Source organism: Clarias gariepinus, chromosome 21, assembly GCF_024256425.1.
Source record: "Clarias gariepinus isolate MV-2021 ecotype Netherlands chromosome 21, CGAR_prim_01v2, whole genome shotgun sequence".
In the NCBI taxonomy this organism is placed as follows: domain Eukaryota; kingdom Metazoa; phylum Chordata; class Actinopteri; order Siluriformes; family Clariidae; genus Clarias; species Clarias gariepinus.
This window is the reverse complement of record NC_071120.1, coordinates 15,775,568-15,795,808: the sequence shown is the minus strand read 5'-3', so window position 1 is coordinate 15,795,808 and position 20,241 is coordinate 15,775,568. Positions and strand designations below refer to the sequence as shown.

Sequence of the window (20,241 nt, the reverse complement as noted above, 5' to 3'; positions counted from 1 at the left end):
AAGGTATAATATGAGATTTACTGTTCCAGTCCTATTTAAGTTTGCATAACAAATCAGTGAGTGAATCTGTATAGGCACAAAGCCCAGAGATACAATAGATTAGACCGAAATACTAGAAAGATAACTTTTCCACTGATCTGGTAAGCTTCTTTAGCTCATATTTTAAAGAACTATTTTAAATAATCACATTTTGTTTCTAAATACACTTTGTGTCATGGTAACTTGATAGCAGCGATGAGATAAGATAATAAGAGCCAGCTGTAGAAAACCAGCTTGAAAGCCTGCTGTCTTAGACTTATGTCCTGTTTTCATGTGCTCTGGATGCATAGCAGACAGGTTTCTGTGTCACTATGAAATGCCGCATATGTTTTAATACTCTCGCAGTCTGTATCCTGAACTGACTCTGGCTTTAAAGGTAATATACAGTATATGTACTGTGCAAAATACTATGAAAAATAAAACAGTTTTATTAAATGTCCTGCTCACTGAATCACTGAACCCTTTACATATGTTACAGGGTGTTTCTATCAATTACTTACTGCTTGAGTGATGTGTTGCCAGTAAATACAAGGTAAAGGTAAAAATTTGCTATATACAGTGCCGTGAAAAAGTATTTGCTCCAGTTTTTTATTGCATGTTTGTTATACTTAAATGATTCAGAACAAATTTTAATATTACACCAACCCAAGTAAATACAAAGTGCAGTTTTTAAATTATGATTTCATTTATTAACAGGAAAAAAGCTACCCAAACCTACCTGGCCCTATGTAAAAAAAGTATTTATCCCGTAAACCTAATAACTAGTTGTGCCACCCTTGGTGGCAAATGCAGTCAAATGTTAAATTGCTGTAGAGGAATTTTGGTCCACTCTTCATTGCAGAATTGTTTTAATTAGTCACATTGTACCACAGTGCAATCTATTTGCTTCATTAAACAGTAAATTCATAATAATTTTACTATCATCCATTACAATATAATTTGTTTTTACAACCAAGGAGTTCAAGTCAAACCGGGACTTTTAATTGTACAGAATTACAGAACACAGTTATGATAATTTACATAATTCCCTGCTATCCCAGTGTTTTACTAGTGCTTGGATACTGTCAAGATAGAAAGTTCACCAGAACTAGACGTGATCAGACAATCTGCTTCATATCTGAAACGCCCTCTTCCCAGGAACTCCTTTAATGGTCCAATGTGGAAATGGCTTGCATCAAGGTCGGGAATGTACAGAGAATGTGTCAGTAACACCTAACTGAGTTTTTGTAATGTGCAAGCAGTATTTCTGAACATTTCAAAATGATTGTGTGTACATTTCCCCCAGACAGATGCATCTCTTATGCAAATTAGAAACAAGATAGCTGTCTTCTTAATGACTTTCCTTTGATGGAAAACGTTCTGATTGTTATGTAGCACAGCTGCATAAACCATCTTTGCAAATAAGCTGTTCTGCTAAAATAAATGATGCATTCGGATGAGTGCCTTATGCATTAGAGCATATATACCTGTCAGATCAATAAAAAAACTGAACCTCGAGTTTATAGAGGTGAGCTCTATTCTTATCCTTTTTGATGTGACCTGCAGCTTGGTCTAAATAGCACAGGATTTACCTTCCACTAATCCCTCCATATTCATTTTGGGGGCTCTAAACTAAACACTGGCTAACTTCAGCGCTGAACTGAAGAGAGAGAGAGGGCTTCCTGACCAAGGGAAAATTTACAAAGCACTATCCAAACATAGCCTCTGCATGGCAAAGATGCAAAGAGAGGAGACAGAAAGTGTGTGAGTGTATGTGTGTAAGAGAGAGAGAGCGAGAAACAGGGAATTTGTAAGAAAAGCAGAATATTCAGGATGCAGCTACTATGTTTACAAAAAATGACCAGGAAAGGCGTTAAACCGTGTAAAACATTTATAACAATCCTTGCAAAGCACTATTTATAACATTCTCAGTTACAAGTGTGTGCCCTGTGTTTCTAGGATTGCTACATACTGTAATCATACCAAATAGATCCTTCAACCTGTTATATACAGTAGGAGGTTTGTTCTGGACTATTAACTATAAAACTGCCAGGCAATTCACTAAAAGGGGGTTCATGTTTTGACCTTTTCTTCAAGTGTTTTATTTACAGATAAAATCATTGAGAATATATTCTCCATTAATATGGTAACAGCTGCATAATTCATAGATTCATTAGACCTGAGTTCAAAAGTAGAAAACTTACATGAGTGCTGAGACGATACTGTACATCATACCCTTGACCTGTAGCAATATTTACATCTGCATACCATTAGCCACACACACTTTTCATATACCAGAGAATTACTATTTTATGACAAAATGCATGCTATTTATTATTGTTGTTTGTAATCTCTGAAATTAATTCACTTCCGATAAATTCAAGGCATAAATTATAACATAAGAGTCAAACTTGGTGTCTTTTCTAACAGGACAGGAGGTGTTTTGACATTCAAGCTTGACATTAATTTATTAGAAATTTATTCACAAGTCCCGGTTTGCATTGAACGTCCCTCATAGTGTCACTACAACGCAATGTGATTGTGTTTAACATGCAACAGTAATTTAGCTATGGTAAAACTTTTTTATCCCAAAAAAGTTTGGGATCGTTTTCTAACTCCATGGTTGTTTCTGATTTTGATTTCTTTTTACATTGTAAGGTAATGCTGAAGGCGTCCAAAGTATGCAATAATCTCTTTTGAACAGTTGATGTTGAGCTCTGTCTTCATAACGGCTCTAATCTAATCTGAGGTGATGTTTGTTTAATTGGTGATTTTTTAGACTGCAGACTCTAAATGAACTTCTCCTCTGCAGTTGAGCTAAGTTTTGGTCTTGATTTTCTGGGATGGTCTTCATGAGAGCCAGTTTCATCATGGTGCTTGATGGGTTTTGCAAATGCACTTGACCATGAACACCTTGCAAGAACTATTCCAGAAAGGCTGTCTCTGTGTCTTAAAATAAAAAAACGACTGTTGTTGTTGTTGTTAGACAATTACCTAATTCCATTATTTCATAGTTTCATAAATCTTCAGTATTTTTGTAAAACAGTTTACCACTCACAAAGGATCAAGTTGTATGGGAAGATTTTCAAACAATATATGAACAGGTGTTTATATAGCTATGGCGACTCATATGTCTGGGATACCGTTTACTTTTTTTAGAGTAAAGCATATCTGTCTCATGTTCACACAGAGCTACTGTGTCTTATGAAGCACAGACAAAATACATTTGAGTTCAGATTTTTTTTTTCACTTCACTTTGGTTTTCCAGTAGACTCAGCTTTCCAGTACTGGCGAGAAGGCTGGCAGCTCTAAACAGTGCAGGTGACTCTGGAAAATTCAACCATACCTTACATCCAGTCTCAGTTACCATTTTTAAAGTTGAAAAGCAAAACCTGCACTGCTCACATAGAGAGGCATATTGTGTTCTAATAAAGCCTATCAGAGAACTGAAGAGATCTTAGATGAATGCACAGTTGGTGCAGGTGACAGGTGTGATGAATTGAAATCCCGTCCATGGTGTACCCCACCTCATGCCTGGGATAGGCTCCAGACCTCCTGTGACCCTGTACAGAAAGTAAGTTCATTTACATCAGTTATAGAATGTTATTTATGGAAAAGCTTGAACAGTGGATTATAACGAATCATAAGCTACCAAAAAGGAGCCGTTATTGAGTAAGTCTGCTGACGTCTATAGGGGAGCTGAGGCGATCCTGGAGCCATAAGCTTCACACAGCTACACAGTTTGTTTAAATTCTGCCTCAAGTGGGCTTGTAGATAGGTTTACATTCTGCAAAAATGGCCAAGCACACTGAGGACAGTGCATTAATGATAATGCCTCGCCTTTCTGCCTAAGAGCAAACATGGGCAGCGATGGAACGCATGTGTTTTTATTTTTTTATGTGCATCCATTGGAGTTAAGCATGCTAGTTTACATTCACGTCACACTAAATCATATCTACACTGAAACAAGATGACATAATGTTGCTTTTACTGCCACTGGATCACTTCATGAGGCCACTTAGGGCATGACTGTGCTGTGATTATATTCTTTGCCAGCTTAATACCAGTTTCAGCATACAGTGCCTGTAAAAGCCGAATACTACAGTATGATTTGTTCCATGACCTCATCCAAACTGTTACTGGCTTTTGAAGGAACAACAAAGGTAGCAGCTAATACTTCATCCCTCTTGGATCTCATGCTGTGACAGAGAGAAACAGAGAACATGGAGTACAAAAGAGAGAAGAGTGATCCTTTCACAAAGATCGACTTTGACATGATAATCTGCAGTAATATTTCAGTAACTGATTGCATATTTCATTGCTTTGACCTAAATATTTAGTGGAAATGTAAGGCGTGTTCATTATGGTTGGTTTCCTGGAGTTCTTTCTAGCATCTAGGACTAGTATGTACATCTTCCAGTGCTTACTGTCAAAAAATCACTTAATGAATGAATTAATGAAATATACATTTTCTAGAAATAATACACTATGTGTATTATATATATACACTAGGTTCCCAACTAATAAAAGGCCCAAGACCTGTACAAAAGTTAGTTTAAATAGGTCTCTGGATTGATTACATGAATTTTAAGCAGAATTTATAGTAGTTAACATGTCTGTGCAGCTGAATCTGGCAACACTGATAAGCATAACTGAACATTATAAGCATGAAAGTTCAAAGCAATATTATCATGAAATTATACAGTATACATTGTAACAAGAATAATATCGAGCCTAAACTAGACCCTTGAGGGGCTATGGTAATAAAATCATAATAGAACAGCAGCAGACGTTGAGAACAGTGGTATCTTATGGTCTGTGAAATAGAGGAAGCACAGGTGGCTTTTGTAAAAGAAAATTAGGTTGACAAAATGAGTAGTGTTTGTCGCCGCACTAAAATTAGCACAGCTGCTTTCTATCTATCTAGCTAAATGTCACCGAAGAAGGTAGTGACAACTAAACAGATGGACCTACTGTATAAAAATAAGATTCTGGGACAAACACAAATAATCATAAGTTTCGTCAATTGATTAAAAGTAATAACAATTACAAGCCATAAAGTGTAAGTTATATAAAACTGTCATGGATTTGGTTGTAGACTAACTACTGCAGGTCTGCTGAACTACTACTACTGAACCCTCTGTTTGTCTTACTGCTGTTGTTATGTTTAAGTTGGAGATCAGGCATTTACTATTCCACCCGCAAGATGGTCCACCCCTTTGAGAGTTCTACCAATCATCATATGGAGAAGCCATGTCAAGAAATTGTCAAATAAACTCAGCCACACATGCTCCCATTTACTCTCAGAGATGATCAGCTAAAATGACCCAAAATGAGGCCCAAGGACACCCTGCTTTTCCGTGTTCCTCTCAGCAGTGACAGGTTCAAATGAACTTTTCGTGCAGGCTGCGTTGTCCACTGTTAAATTAACAACATGACACTGCAGCAAGACCATTTGATTGTTTGGAACTAATGGACATAGTTCAAACTTCTTCCAGGATTGTAATGTTCCTTTGGACAATGAGAGGTCTATACAGACATTGGAGTAGAATAACTGAGGTGCGCTACACAGAGATCTTGTGGTTGAAGAAGCACACAAATCCACAAATCTACATTTTCAGCTAGACTTGAAAATGTACTGGAAATGGATCCAAGACGACTGGAATGGGATGTTCAGTAAGCACATGTGGATGGGATGGTCAGCATAATTTTGGCCAAATATTGAAAATATTTTATTTCTTCATTTTAATAAAAAAATTAATGGAATCTAGTTACTCTTTAACCTTAAGGCTATTGCCTGTTCTGCAGATGTAGCTGGAATGAAATCATTAAAATTGCGAAAAAAAAAAAAAGTAGAGAAACAATACATTCAATTTGGAATAGCAAAAAAAAAAAAGTCCTGCTTCTGTTTAAAGCCTTTTACTCCTACCTCAAAGATGATTGATATGGTGATTTTTGTCTCAGCTATCGGCATGCAATAGGTAGCCCTGCTATGTCACCTCCCTCACATGAAAGAGTTATAATATTAATCATCCTAGTTTGTGCAGAGCCCTTAAAGTCCAAAAAGATATCATTTTTATTTTCTGTACACAATATTATCTTTTGTGCACACAGCTCACCTTTTAGCAAAAAAGCAAATGAACTGTTCGAATAAAGCAATAAAGGACTTCATGTTTCAGATATACTTTGTAAATCAACAAAGTACTGATGTGAATGCAAATACTACTAGATGCTTTTATGCAAAAGCCCAGCATGCCCTTAAACTTATACTGTAAATAAGTATATAATGTCTCTAGACTTTGTGTCTATTTATCTGTTTGCATCTATTAATTGGTTTCACAATAAAGGCACAAGTCACCCAAGAAAAAGTGCAGGTGGATCTAACTGTGCTCTTAGACTGTAAGAACTATAAACTCTATGAATATACTTACAAGAACTATACATTGTACTGTATGATGCAGAAAAAACTCAGGATATCTGGTGTAAACTATATAAACTTTGAAACTAAATGACATATCATTGTTCATTAGATCAGCCATAACATTGAGTAGGTCCCCTCCTTTTGCCACCATAACAGTGATGCACTGTGTGTTCTGACACCTTTCTATCACAACCAGCATTAACCTTTCCCTCAATTTGATCTATACTAGTGCTTCAATTTAGACTACATAGGCCAGCCTTCACTACCGTGGTGCATCAATAAGCCTTGACCACCACCCAAGAGCCTGTCACCAGGTTTTTCTTCCTTGAATCACTTTTGGTATGTCCTAAAAAACTGCAGCTCTTATGGGATGTTCCTGGTCTGCAGTGGTCAGGGCATATACCAAAAGTGATCTAAGGGGGAAAAAAAACTGGTGAACTGGCAACAGGGTCATGGGTGGCCAAGGTTCAGTGATGCACATGAGTGAAAGCTGAAAGTCCGATTAAATAGAAGAGCAAGTGTCCATCAAACTGATAAGAAGATTAATGCTGGTGGTGATAGAAAGGTGTCAGAACACATAGTGCATCACTGTTATGGTGGCAAAAGGGGGAAGGCAGGTGGTCATAATATTATGGCTGATCAGTTGAGACAAAAAGCTGACTATAACTTGGACTCGTGTAGGGGGCGGGTGGATGGATGGATGACGTCATTGCCCGAGCGTAGCATTTCAAAAAAGCCTTTCATTTCCCTAAAATCTTAAAATGATTATCTAGCCAGGCCAATGCCCACGTAGACACATGTACTGAGACATGATCCTGAGCTCACCCGTGTCCATCACTGTGCCGTGCGAATCACTGACACATGGCCCTCCTCTTTCCAGCTGCAGACAGCATGCCCACCGCGCGCGCTCCTCCATGCACACCATGCACACTCCAGCTGAAGCAGTCACACACACACACACACTCTACAGGAGACAAGGAAGGCTCCAGTGAGCACTGAACATCCCAGCGCAACATTTCTTTCACTGTCTGATCTCTCCGATCTTATCTGATAGTCACTCGGAGTAAGTGGATGTATGCCATGCAAGTTCTTCATCTTTCAACTCTTCTGGGTAAGGCATGAGAAAAACACATTTAGTTTGCATTAGAATGATACTTATATATAGGAAAAGTGAACTTTGGCTATGTTAGAGATGCGATCTGTTTCTGTCATTGATCTTAGTTGGTTTCCTGTATTTTGCATGACAACAGAATCCTTTGCAAATTAAACGGAGACAATGCACCTAAAATACAACATATGGATTGTCCAGTGCAGCGCGCGCCTTTGTATTATAACGGCTGTGCTTTTCAAGATAAGCGGCACGCGCGTGCGTGCGTGCGTGCGTGCGCGGAGTGCGCGCGCATGTGTGTAGGGGACGGGGAGGGAAGGGGTTTGACATGTCAGTACAAGGCTAGGAATATCTGACAGTTCTGACCTGGTGGGGATTGGTCAACTGGTCCACACTAGGGGAAAAAAAGCCTTTTGGTTTGTTTTTTATTAATTAGTGAAACAAAACAAAATAAATCAAAACTCTAATAACTCATAAGGTCATTTTTTTCACTGTGATGTAGATGTAAGTGTAGCATCAGTCTGGTGAATTAGTGTAACAATTGTGTCAATGCATGGTTCTCATTAGGATAGTAAAACCAAAGTGTGTGTGTGTGTGTGTGTGTGTGTGTTCATGCAGTGGTGGTGATGCTTGCAAGGGCACGCCAGCATTTGTTGCCAGGATCCTGCAGCTTCGAGAGTGACACATGTGGCTACACATCAGATCCGGTCCATGGTCCCTGGACTGTGAACATGGAAGGTAATGAACAGAGAAATTCAGATTATTTGAGTGTTTTGAAAGTTTGTTTACATGTATTTACACGTTCATTTCAGAAGTTATGCTCACTGGATCTCACTCTTATCTGGAGGACACTGGACAAGAGTAGGCTGAGCTTGGAGGATCTGAGTCATCTTTCTGTCAATGTCCCAAGTATTAGTAGAGATAAAATTAGGCTCATGCAGTATGCTGTGTTTAGAATGTGGGCCTGACACTTGATGTGTTAATATGTTTTAACACAACTTCTTTAAACATTTTTTAACCTTGGGTAATACAAGATCAAAAAATATATCAAACCTGCAAAAAGGACTTGTCCTGGTGTTATGTTGTTGGGGCAGGATACTACAAGACCTCTGGGCGGGTGCTGTTGTGTTTGGCTCCAGGATGGGTGCTGTGGGTTGTGGTGTGGAGTCTCTATGGGTTTTCCAGTGCATCCCATGGATGCTCTGTCTGCTTGAGATCTGACGGAATTAGCAGGCAACAACCTTGAACCCTTTGCCTGCTATGCCCCATACATGGCATGCTGTGATGCACTGGGTGATCTGATACACTTTGATCATAGCCAGCCTTGATGTTTTCGTGCTACTGTACATTGGCTTTTCTGTGAGATTGGATCAAATGTGCAAGTCTTTGATCATGTTACCAATTTACTGGTTTATAATGGATAATCAATGTCATTCAGTTCACCTGTTGGTGGTGTTGGTGTTTTGGCTGTTTAATGTAATAGTCTATGACTGATGCCATACTTTCTTTCTGTAAATGTAAATTTATTTAAGAAAAAGGCTTTGGAGGACAAAAGTAGAGATTTAATTTTGTCCTTCTTTAGTCCCTGTTATAAAGGGCATACTAGGGCCCATGTTTTCAGGTCCCTTGTTAAAGGATTAAGCTTAAGGGTAGCTTGATTTATGCTTTATAATCCTCCTTTAGGTAGTGATGTGACAGGTGTAGCAGTATCACTAAAGCTTCTAATGAGTCTAAGTGTCTGCCTTATCTTTGGAATTAGCCCTAGTCACATAATTTCTTTGCTGGCATTATAATCCAGGAATATATCATGGATTAGACTTGTCACTCTTATTACCACCTCTAAAGGACAATGAGTCCAAAGTGTGGAACAGTATGTCGTCAGTTTGAACAAAAAGATTCACATTAACTCATAAAAGACTCTTTTCTGCCTTATTAACATGACGTTCCAGGAAATAAATTTGTGTCTCATTTATGTAGGTGATTATAATCTTGGGTAACCTATAGCTGAGGACATCATTACCAAGACACTTGCCAGATTACCAGAAATTCATTGAGACTTGAGTTGGTGTTAAATGTTGGAGGATTAGTCTGGTGTGGGCAGTGTGTATGGTCTGCGGACTAAATCAGGGCTTAATTCATGTCTTAATGAGCAGCCTTTCTTGACGGATAGCCAGGCCAGTGAGGACATCTAGGTAGATATTTCTGTCCCTACAAGCTAGTTCGGTGACCAGGTCTCTTCTTATGTCTACCAAATTTGAGTCTGTAATTGGCCCTTATTTCATGCCAAGTCTATGAAAAGACTTTACGTTTTATGCATCTGACTTTTTTTTTTTTTTGCATCTGAATTTTTTAAATTATTTTAACATAACATAGCTAGTCACATTCGTAACAAACTGGAAGAGGTCAAACCCAGTTAACAATCTACAAAACGGTATCTTTTTGCCTGTATGATTTTAATTAAGTAATAGAAAATTTGGAGACAATTTTCTTTTGACAAACAACCCAATAAATATATCACAGAAGTAAATAGGGTCATAAATAACATGAACAAATTCTTCTAGATCACAGCGTGGCTATCATAACTTGCACAATTAAGTAAATTGGGAACGTTGGGAGCCATTCAAGAACCATCTTGGTTCCAACATGTTAGGTTATCTAATATCTGAAGAAATTCTTTATTCTTTAATTTCTCACTGATCTATTTGGAGCTGGTCCTCTACGTAAGCTGGGTGACATCATTTGAAAAAGTGGTTTTGTAATTGAAGCTCATCTGTGGTTTGTCATGTAGTGTGTCCAAAACCAGCAGCTTGTTCTTTAATTCATTAGGCAAGTGTGTATTTAAAAAAAAAAACTGATTTTCAGATTATTTCTTTTGTGCCAAAAAGCTTGTGCTTTTGTAAACAGCAGCTGTTATTAAGATGTGTAGCCTGGACCATTGTGTAACAGAGACAGAGACTTTACTAGTGAAGGAGTGGTGCATGGACCTGAGTCCATCAGAATCACCTCATAACAATCCTTTTTTGTTTACACCAGGTGGTCGTAACCACCTCAAAACCCCAAAATGTTACTCCTTTTGGTTTTGGATATGGTGCGGATGTGTCTCATTTCTCTCTCTGTGTAGCTAAATAGTAGCATAAACCCAGACATAATTGTGACTGTTTAGTTTCCTGGGCAACTCCATGACCAAATGTGTGATGGAAATACCCAGCATTTATTTTGAGGTCAGTTGAAAGCAAACGCCTGCGGTTTGAAACAGGTTTTTTTCTCTACAAATCCAAGGTGCTTTTCCTAGTGGACAAATAAGACCTTCAACTTCAACAATGACTTCAGTTTTACTGTTACTGATGATACATATGGAGGACTTAAGGTCCATGAGGATGCCAGTTTGGGAAAAATTATAAGTTCCTTTTTTACTGGAAAAAAAAAACTTGAAAGTGATCATACTAACCTACCTTGGTTTCTTGAGGCACTTTCAGACAGCTGCAGAAATCATTTGTAAGCATGTCCTTCAGACTTTTGTATACATCTTTTTTTTTTTTTTTTTTCAAAAGAGAGCTCATTGCCAGGGAGGCTACTTTGATCCTAAGTTTCTGTTTTGTTAGGACATTAAGCAAGAGTTACACTGAGTCAGTGATCATTGCGTTCGAACCTGCATGAGTAATTTCGTTATAGTGTTAGAACAGGAGTGTCAGCATGTACTGTGATCAGCGAAATCCAGTAACTCTGGATCAGGAAAACACTGAACCAGATTATCTCATTAACACTGGAAAACTCCTTACCACTACCCCATGTGCATTTCATTGAACTCTGTCTACAAATGACATCATCTCCTACTTGGTGTCTAGACTGGGTGTCTGGTGGTCAGGAGCTCCTTATTTGATGACTTGGGAACTTTTGGACCATGAAATTGCTTACACTCAGGCAGGAAACCGATGTTTTTTAATGGTTCAGTCAGGACTCATTACAACTGCTAGTTGTTTTTTTTTTTTTTATTTATTTGTTCCTCTGAGTCTCACCATGTGTTTATTTTTACTTTGTACAAAGATGCTGCTCTGGGCACAGACAAAGGCAAACTAAGCATCTCCTTTTCCACAATGAAAGTGTTGCCTTAAACACATTTCCATGCAAGAACAGTTTGGTTCGAAGTACACAACCGGCAAAAGTGCTCTCATTTGTGTAGCGATGTACCTTAAGGTATAATTGCAGACTTTAAAAATGTTGGTGGACAGTTATATTTCTCTAACTGAAGTTACATAAGACACACCCTTGAAAATACTACTTTTGTGACAAGCAATTATATCTTAGAAACTCAGTTTAGTTTCTTAAAAAAAACCCTGTTACAATAGAAGAATTTCTCAGCAAACAAGCACAAAAGGACATAAATTTCATCTTCATAGTTCTCACTTATCATCTATACTGCTTTATTCTGTATACAGAGTCGGCGGGGGGGCTGGAGCAAGACGCAGGGTACACCCTGGACGGGGTGCCAATCTATCGCAAGGCACACACACGCTTATTCATGCAGAGTGATATTTCTCATATTAATTCATCAAATAGATGAATAAAACATAACAGGAGTTGTGTTTTCTCTTTACAACAACATGTGTAAATCAGATTGACTCCATATGATATAGTCCACATTTCCTAGTTTGGAAACCACTGGTGTGTATGAGTTAATTGATGAAACATTCAGGCCAGGAGGAGATTTGAATACCGTTTGAAGGTTTTATGGCATTTGCACATAAGCTAAACAAGAAACATCCTAAGAGTCAAGCTGAGACACAGAAGTAGCACCTGCATTTAAAACAGTAAATGCAAAAAAAAAAAAAAAAACGTTTTGATGACATCTGGAGCGAGTTTTGACAAGGCAGACATCTGGAAGTAACGGTCATGATTACAAACGTGACTGGCAGACAAAACGCATGACCACATCTCATCAATGGTTACTTCATTTTCCACATGTTTTACCTTTAAATCAAACCATTTATTTTAAAGGGAACTTGTTATAGCAGTTATATGTGCTCTAAACCTCATTCTGCCCCTGGGCTGCTGCTTAGATGAGCAGCCTCAATTAATCGTCCTTTGTTTTGAATTATTACATAAGCCAAAGTGTGGGAAAAAGAGCTTATATAGCTCACACCTGGTTTCTGACATGCAGACTGGATATTTAAGTGGTGCAGTCTGGACCACACATTTATCGTCCACATCACCTCATTTACAATAATTAAAACTTTTAATGCAGTTGTTATGAAATGAGATGTCAGTTTTGTGAAAGCAGTATTACAAATACCACACAAGAATTAGAAAACCTGTTTAGTCTTTTATACTCCCAGGAGACTTTAATTCCTAACTCTCAGACATTGTACAGCCAGAAGTATGCGGACACCTTACCATCACATTCGTATATAAGACTTCCTGAAACTTTTGTCACAAAGCTGAAAGCACAGAGTTGTCTTTGTATACTATATATGGATTAACAATTTCACTAGCTACTAAATGAAGTCCATGAGGACATTGTTGCTGTGGACGAACTTTAGTGACAAGCTTAGAGCACTGATCTCAATTCCACAGAGTGCCTTTGGGATAAACTGGAATGTCAGCTACATTCCAGCGTCAGTGCCTGGCATCAATAATGCTCTTATCGCAGAATATGGCAGTTTAATTGAGTGTAATGATCAGCTGTTCACATTCACATTCTGTTGGCAATGTAGTGGCACGTTGGCTTAGTGGCTAGCGATGTCTCCTTGCACCTCCAGGGTGTGGGTTTGATTCCCAGCCAGGTTTGATTATTGCTTCTGTGTGCATGGAGTTTGGATATTCTCCCCATGCTTGGTGGGTTTCCTATGGGCACTCAGACAGTCCACAGTCCAAAGACATGCAGGTTAAGCTACATGTCTTAAGATGTTTCCGAATTGCCCGAAGTGTGTGATTGAGTCTGTGTGTGCGCCCTGCGATGGATTGGCACCATGTCCAGGGTACCCCGCCTCGTGCTCCAAGTCTCCTTTGATAGGCTTCAGGCCCCTGTGACCCTGTATATAGGATTAAGCGTTATAGACGATGAGTGAGTGTTTAGTCGCAGGTGTGTATGAACAGATAGAGAAGTTTAAAGAAGATAAGTCGTTCGCAGCTCATCCTAAAACATTCTGGGGAATACAAAATATTGTTGACAGATGGACAAAGTGTATTCAAATGCAAAGAGATCATGTCGAAAAATATGTCAAAAAGTTCTACAGACAGAGTGCGAATAATTTTTGACTCATACAAGTATTCACATACACATGATTACATTTAATAACATGCCTACACTCTTCTCACAGGACGCTTCATAGCTGCAGACTCCTCACTTATGGGCGCGGCTGACAAGGCCATTTTGGTTAGCCCTGAGCTTGAAGTGTTTGAATGGAGCTGCTTACGTCTTGTCTACCAAATTGCTGGGACAGGCTCACTTCAGGTCCACTTACGCCCCGACGGTGAGAACTTCGACCACTTGCTGTGGACGGTGGACAAACCCTCGGACAGCTGGTTAATAGCCAGTGTGGACCTCCGCAAATTTTCCAGAGCCTACCAGGTAGCAGCCAATACAGAGCGGTCACGCGCCTTGCTGGAAATGTAAAAACAGTGATTTTACTCTCAGTGAAAATGTTTGGTAAAATGATGTTACTAAATTAGTCCTGATCAAGTGTTAGCTTTTTGAAAAAAAAAAAAAAAAGGTATTTTAGTTCATCACTGGGTTAGGTGAAGTATTTCAGATATACAAGTATATCCCATATGATAAACAGATTTTATTAAATGATTAATTTAAATAATGTCTACAAACTAAATTGCTTCATACTGTATATCATCTCTATACAAAGGTTCTACTCAACTTAGTTCACAAGAGGTGCATTTGTGACATCATTGAAACCAACTCTTGAAACTCTCGAACTCTCACAATAGATTTTCTCTCACTGTGTGGCTTGTCTTCAATGCTGGTTTCCCATATTTTTATAGTTTTTTTTTTCCTTGGAATTTTTCTAAATTTTTCCCTAATTTAGTCGTGTCCAATCCCCCACCATTAGGGCACTCCCTCATCAAGGCTACTACCACCAGTCAGGGAGGGCTAAAGACTATCACGTGGTTCCTCTGAACCATGTGAAGCCAACCAACAGTCACATCTCTCTAGCACTGTGGGAGAGAGTGGGATTTTCAAAGATGATGCACGGATGATTCAAAAGTGATTTCAAAGAGGATTCGAACTGCTCACTCACGCACCATTGTGGGCGGCTTAACACACTCATAGGACAGCACTATCTGCCCCCCTCCGATTGAGTGAGCTCACAGACGTCCGCAATGGGCCTAGAGCCAATGTGAAAGTGCCTCCCATTCATCCCCTCTGAGAGGGAGCTCGGCCAATCAATTCCTTTCAGGCTACAGCATCATCCAGGAATCGAACTTGCGATCTCTGGATGATAGGGCAAGCACTATACCACTGCACCACTTAGAGATAATGGTGCCATCTCTCCAGCACAATGTGAGACCATCAACTGCGACAAAAAAGATTTTCAAAGATGATTCTAGGGTTTAAAGATTGCACAAATGCATCCCTTGTGATGGAGAGTATGTTGAAAGGTACCTTTGTATACAGTAGAGGAAGAGTTTTGTTAAAAGTTATTCTCACTTTGCCATTAATTTCATTATAGCTCTCATATAAACATAGATACAATATAAAGATTATAATTTATAAATTTAGATGTACAGTGTTTTTATGTATATGTATGTACAGTATGATATAGATTTTAGGCTTCATGCAGCGTTACCTTACCTTACATCTTCTATTTTTATACCTTTGTGCAGCTTTTAATGGATGCCAGGCCTCAAAAAGGGAGTGGAAACAGTATTGCTATCTTTGAAATTCATATCATACCCGGTTACTGTATAGGTAAAACTTTTCTGTTTATTTTTAAATCCTTTTTTATTTTTGCATCCTTGACAAGCAGTGTTTATCCGTATTGCCATAAACTTGTATCATTCTGTTGTAGAGTGTAACTTTGAAGAAGATCATTTATGTGGCTACAGAAACCAGTGGAACCCCAATGTGAACTGGTTAATGGGAGGAAGCCTCGCTCGAGACCCGCTAGCCAAGTACCCATATGACAACACCATAAACAATGAAAGAGGTATGGGTTTACAAAGAAAATGTGGAAATCATAATTGCTCTAGTTCTGGGAACTAGACATCTGACTCAGGCTTTCCAAAAGTAATGTGGTTTCTTCAGCATCATCTCCTACAATTTGTCGAATCCCAAGTTTTGTTATAAATCAGCTTGCCAAGTTATCCCATACTTTATTGATACAGTCATCTTCAGTAACTGCTCTATCCTGGTCAGGGTCATGGCAGATCTGGAACTAATCTCTGGCACACAGAGTAGCCCAAAAAAAAATTTTACTCAAGTAAGAGTAGCTGTAGTTCAAAATAATATTACTCAAGTAGAAGTAAAAAATAGTCATCCAAAATATTACTCAAGTAAGAGTAAAAAAAGTATTTGGTGAAACGTCTACTCAAATAGCCTACTGTTTCATCAGATTTATGTCTGATTTATTTATTTATTTATTTATTTTTAGAAACTGTGTAATGCTGATATTTCCAAATAATAAAATAAATTAAAAAAATACATAAAATTATATAAATAAATAAAAATAAATATCTTTACAAAATAGCAAATTAAGGAACAAGAAAACACAAATTTCCTAATCTCCCTTTTCTTCACAACATAAAGCATTTAAAACAAATCCCTACCGTAGATAACATTTGTACAGTATGTTTGAACAGTGTAAACTATTTCCAGTGTAATATTTTCTGTATGTTTCCCTCCAGAAGAACAAATGTAGGAAACATATTTTTCAGCCTCTAGCTTATTTGCTAATTATATATGCTAACATTGCAACATTAAATGAAACAGCTAAACTAACCGTGACATGTTTCCTCGGGTTAGAAGTCAAGTTTTTATATGCTACAACGTCTGTCTGTTTTGTCATAAAGACTCATTATGACAGACTCGCATTATGAAGCTATTGTGTAAGCAAAACACGCTTTGTATACTTTGAGTTCATCTATCGGATGAAGATTTTTTGCTGCTATGCAGCCAGTTTGTGTGTAGTCATGTGACTACATGTGGTTATTGTTATTTCAGCTGATTGGTCAAATGGAGTCATGTGATTAATGTTGCTACGTCTGATTGGTGAAACACAGTCATGTGGTAGCTCCGCCAGCTGCCGTTCTCTGACAAACATGGTTAGAAACGTAACGAGTCGAGGGTAGCTGAATGTATCGGAGTAAGAGTACACAATTTATGGCAATTTATCCCAGTCAATAGATTTAACAGTACTGTATGTCTTTGGGACTCGGAAATGTAAAACTGGAGGAAACCTATGTGGACATACGACACAAGTGTTTAATCTATTTTTAAGGCTTATAAGCATCATATATTTAAACATAATCTTTGAATACTAAAGTAATGGTTTACCCTCAATTTGTCTAAACTTAAGTAGTGACAATATAAACACTTGTCATTCTCATGTGTCATTCAGAAATCTATTGAATTTTTAAGCTGTATCGTATAAGTAAACATTTCTAAAGATGGAATTTTGATGATAATTCAGTGATAAGTGTTGTTAATCATGTTCAGTGTAATTGTGATCAAAATGCAATAGGGAAAAGAAGTTATGAAAAAAATACCTAGATGGCTTAGTGGTACTTTTCTCGCCTGCCATGTGAAAGGCCTGGGTTCAGTTCCCACCCAATCCCCTAACCATAGGCACTGGATGCAGTGCTGGTCCCAAGCCTGGATGTAATTGGACGGTTGCATCATGAAGGACATCCGGTGTTAAACCTGTGCCAAGTTGTATGAGGACCGGGTGTTCCGCTGTGGCGACCCCTCCATGGGAGCAGCCAAAAGACTAACAACAACAACAGTGATTGGTAAACTGTAGTTACTGTGAAAGTTGAGTCAGCCATTACAATAACATTATTAGTCAGAATAATAACTGCCTGGGATACTAAATGTATTTGAACACAGTTTTTTATGGACTTAATGGTTTGAGTTTAAATCACAAACATCAAATAAATAAATAAATAAATAAATAACTGGCAAGCGAATTAAAAACCAAAAGGGTGTGCCCTGACTTACTGGAAAGAGTTATAATTCCTACAACCTCCTTAATCTGCGGTTTGACTTTATAATAAAGCATTAGCTGTGGTGCAATTAGGTCAAAAGATTTCATCCAAATTATCACTTTCTATGTCACCCATAAATATGCGGATAAATCAAAAAAACAAACAATTTACACCATAATGCCAAAATATGTTGACACCTGATCATCATACCTGTATGTGATTGTTGAGCATCTATTCATTCTACTGACTCACCCCCTTTCCTGCTGAAAGACTCCAGGTTTTAAGGACGGCCTTCCACTAGTTTTTGGAACAAGGCTGTGGAAATTCAGTCACACGTCATTAGTGAGGTCCGACACTGGGTCAGTGTTCAAGTCAATGTTCAAGTTCATCCCAAAGGTGTTTACTGGGGTTGGGGTCAGGGTTTCAACATCAGCAAACCATCTGTTTATTGTTAATCCTACAATGAACGAACACAAAAGACATTCTAGACAATTGTGTCCTTTAACACCCACATATGGGTGTGATGGTCAGGTGTTAACATACTTTTGGGTATAAAAGCGTTTGTTTAAAATAACATGGTAGTCACAGCAATTTACAGTAGTACAGAAGATAAAATAGCCTTTCATAGCATAATATGTTTTTTTAAATTCTGGTCCAGGTCGCTTCTTGTATGTCAGCTCACTTTACACCAAGGAGTTTCAAGAGGTGGCACAACTCATGTCACCAATGATCACTGTTCCCATGTCTGGCTGCTTGTCCTTCTACTACCAGAGGAACCAATCCAGGGGAAACCTCTTCTCCGTGTTCACCAGAGACCTGCTGGGCCACTACGAGGAGATTTGGAGGCCAGATGTGTATGCCACGACCACCTGGAAATTAGTGCAGGTGGACATTAAGGTTCACCATCCATCAGAGGTCAGTGCAAGAAATGTCAGGTCTTCAAAGTGCATGGCACTGTTGATGCAGTTGTATTGTGTTTCCTATTGTACATGATTTCTTTTCCTTGTTCCTGCTTTACAGTTGCTCAGCTTGGATATTTTTACTAAAATGCAACTTTTCGAATTTCAGCAAAGAGGACGGGGTCAATTAGTTGGGTCAGCTTCAATGTTTTCAATGCAATTAAAAAATCCATTGAAGGCAACAGAATGCTCCAAAAACAAATTTAATCTGGTTTCTTTGCAATTATTAATCAGAGTTGTACTTAGACTTGATTAGTCTATCTTGTGTAACTACATATCTTAGACAATTAAAGAAGTCCAGACATGGAACGGTGAAGCCTTTAAACTGCCAAAATGATGAACTTAAGCAGATCAGCTTGATGTCTGTGGGTTTTTCTGGTGTTCTTCCTTTGCTTCTTTTACCTTAGTTTTCATAATGAAATCTGGCCACAGCAGGCACTGGAATGTAGAACAGCAGCAGAGCTTACCCATCAATCAGCCTGTGAGCCTGTGAGCCTGAAGCACATGGAAACATAGTGTCAGGGAAAATATACAGCATCCAGTGGCTCACACTTACAGCAGGTCAGCATTCTTTCTGACTGTTGTGTACTGTAGCAAATTCACAAACAGCTGTTACATTCAGTTTTTGGTGTAAATTTCATCACATTAGGACAACAGATTCTGTCGAGATTTAGGAATTAGGAATGAAAAAACCCTGGTTGTGTTTAAGGAAAGTCCAGTTATGTCTTCTGTTGATTGTCAAACAGGCAGGCAGCCAGGAGGGTAGCTGTGAAGCTCACTTATCCTCAGAACGGGATTATTTTAAAAAGTCGGACGCTTGTAAAGACACAATATAAACATGGTACCTAAAATACTTATCCACAGAACAGGGGATAAGTATTCCCCTGTTCTTTCCCTGTATTCCCTGCTGAAATACAGTAGTTTTGCATGTAACACCATATTCCAACAGTAAATTATACAGTGTATACAGTATTTTCTTTCATTCCTGTCATCAGTATGGTTTATCTCATGATAAACCCCCCTCCCCGCTCTATTTTTTTCTCTCTTCCTTTTTTCCTCCCACAGTGAGAGAAAAAAAAAACATACTACATGTAGCACATAGTGGTCAGATTGATAATACTCCCAGTGCTATGAATTATACTTTGCTTTAAAGGAGCACAAGAGAATTAGGGACTTTGAAACAGAAGTAATTGACTTTCTTCATCCCACAAGCTACATACGGTCTTTGTCTCCTTGGGTGTATTTAAACATCAATTTTTTTTTCTTTAACAAGTTAACAAGTCCACCAGACGTCCACCAAAGTGTGTCTGTTTATGCTCAAGCAGAAATTCCCCTCAGATAATACATTTTGTCACACCACCAACTCCCACTTTTTCACTCCTCTTTCGTATGTGCCGTTTCTGTGTTTATGAGTCATGTTCCACCAGAGAACAGAAGAGGGCAGAGCTGAGCAACAAACTGGGGGAGGGGATTTTCTTATATGATGTCACATTAATAGGATAATCTACTTGCCTTGTTTTAAACTCCCCAAAAAACCCTGAATGCCTAAAAGATCACATGACTTATTTCATCTAGTCTTAAAC

The 20,241-nt window shown here is 38.4% G+C and overlaps 1 protein-coding gene across 2 annotated transcripts in view; it reads left to right on the top strand.

Annotated features, from left to right (window-relative positions):
* Nucleotides 1–7,412: 7,412 nt before the first annotated feature.
* mamdc2a (MAM domain containing 2a) overlaps nt 7,413–20,241 on the top strand; it is a 30,437-nt gene continuing 17,608 nt past the window's right edge. For both annotated transcript variants that reach the window (XM_053481237.1, XM_053481238.1), the window contains exons 1-6: nt 7,413–7,550; nt 8,166–8,285; nt 13,865–14,115; nt 15,381–15,465; nt 15,566–15,703; nt 18,358–18,614. In XM_053481237.1, coding sequence (XP_053337212.1) covers nt 7,511–7,550; nt 8,166–8,285; nt 13,865–14,115; nt 15,381–15,465; nt 15,566–15,703; nt 18,358–18,614 — 891 coding nt within the window. In that variant the 5' untranslated portion in view covers nt 7,413–7,510. The remainder of the gene's footprint in view (nt 7,551–8,165; nt 8,286–13,864; nt 14,116–15,380; nt 15,466–15,565; nt 15,704–18,357; nt 18,615–20,241) is intronic.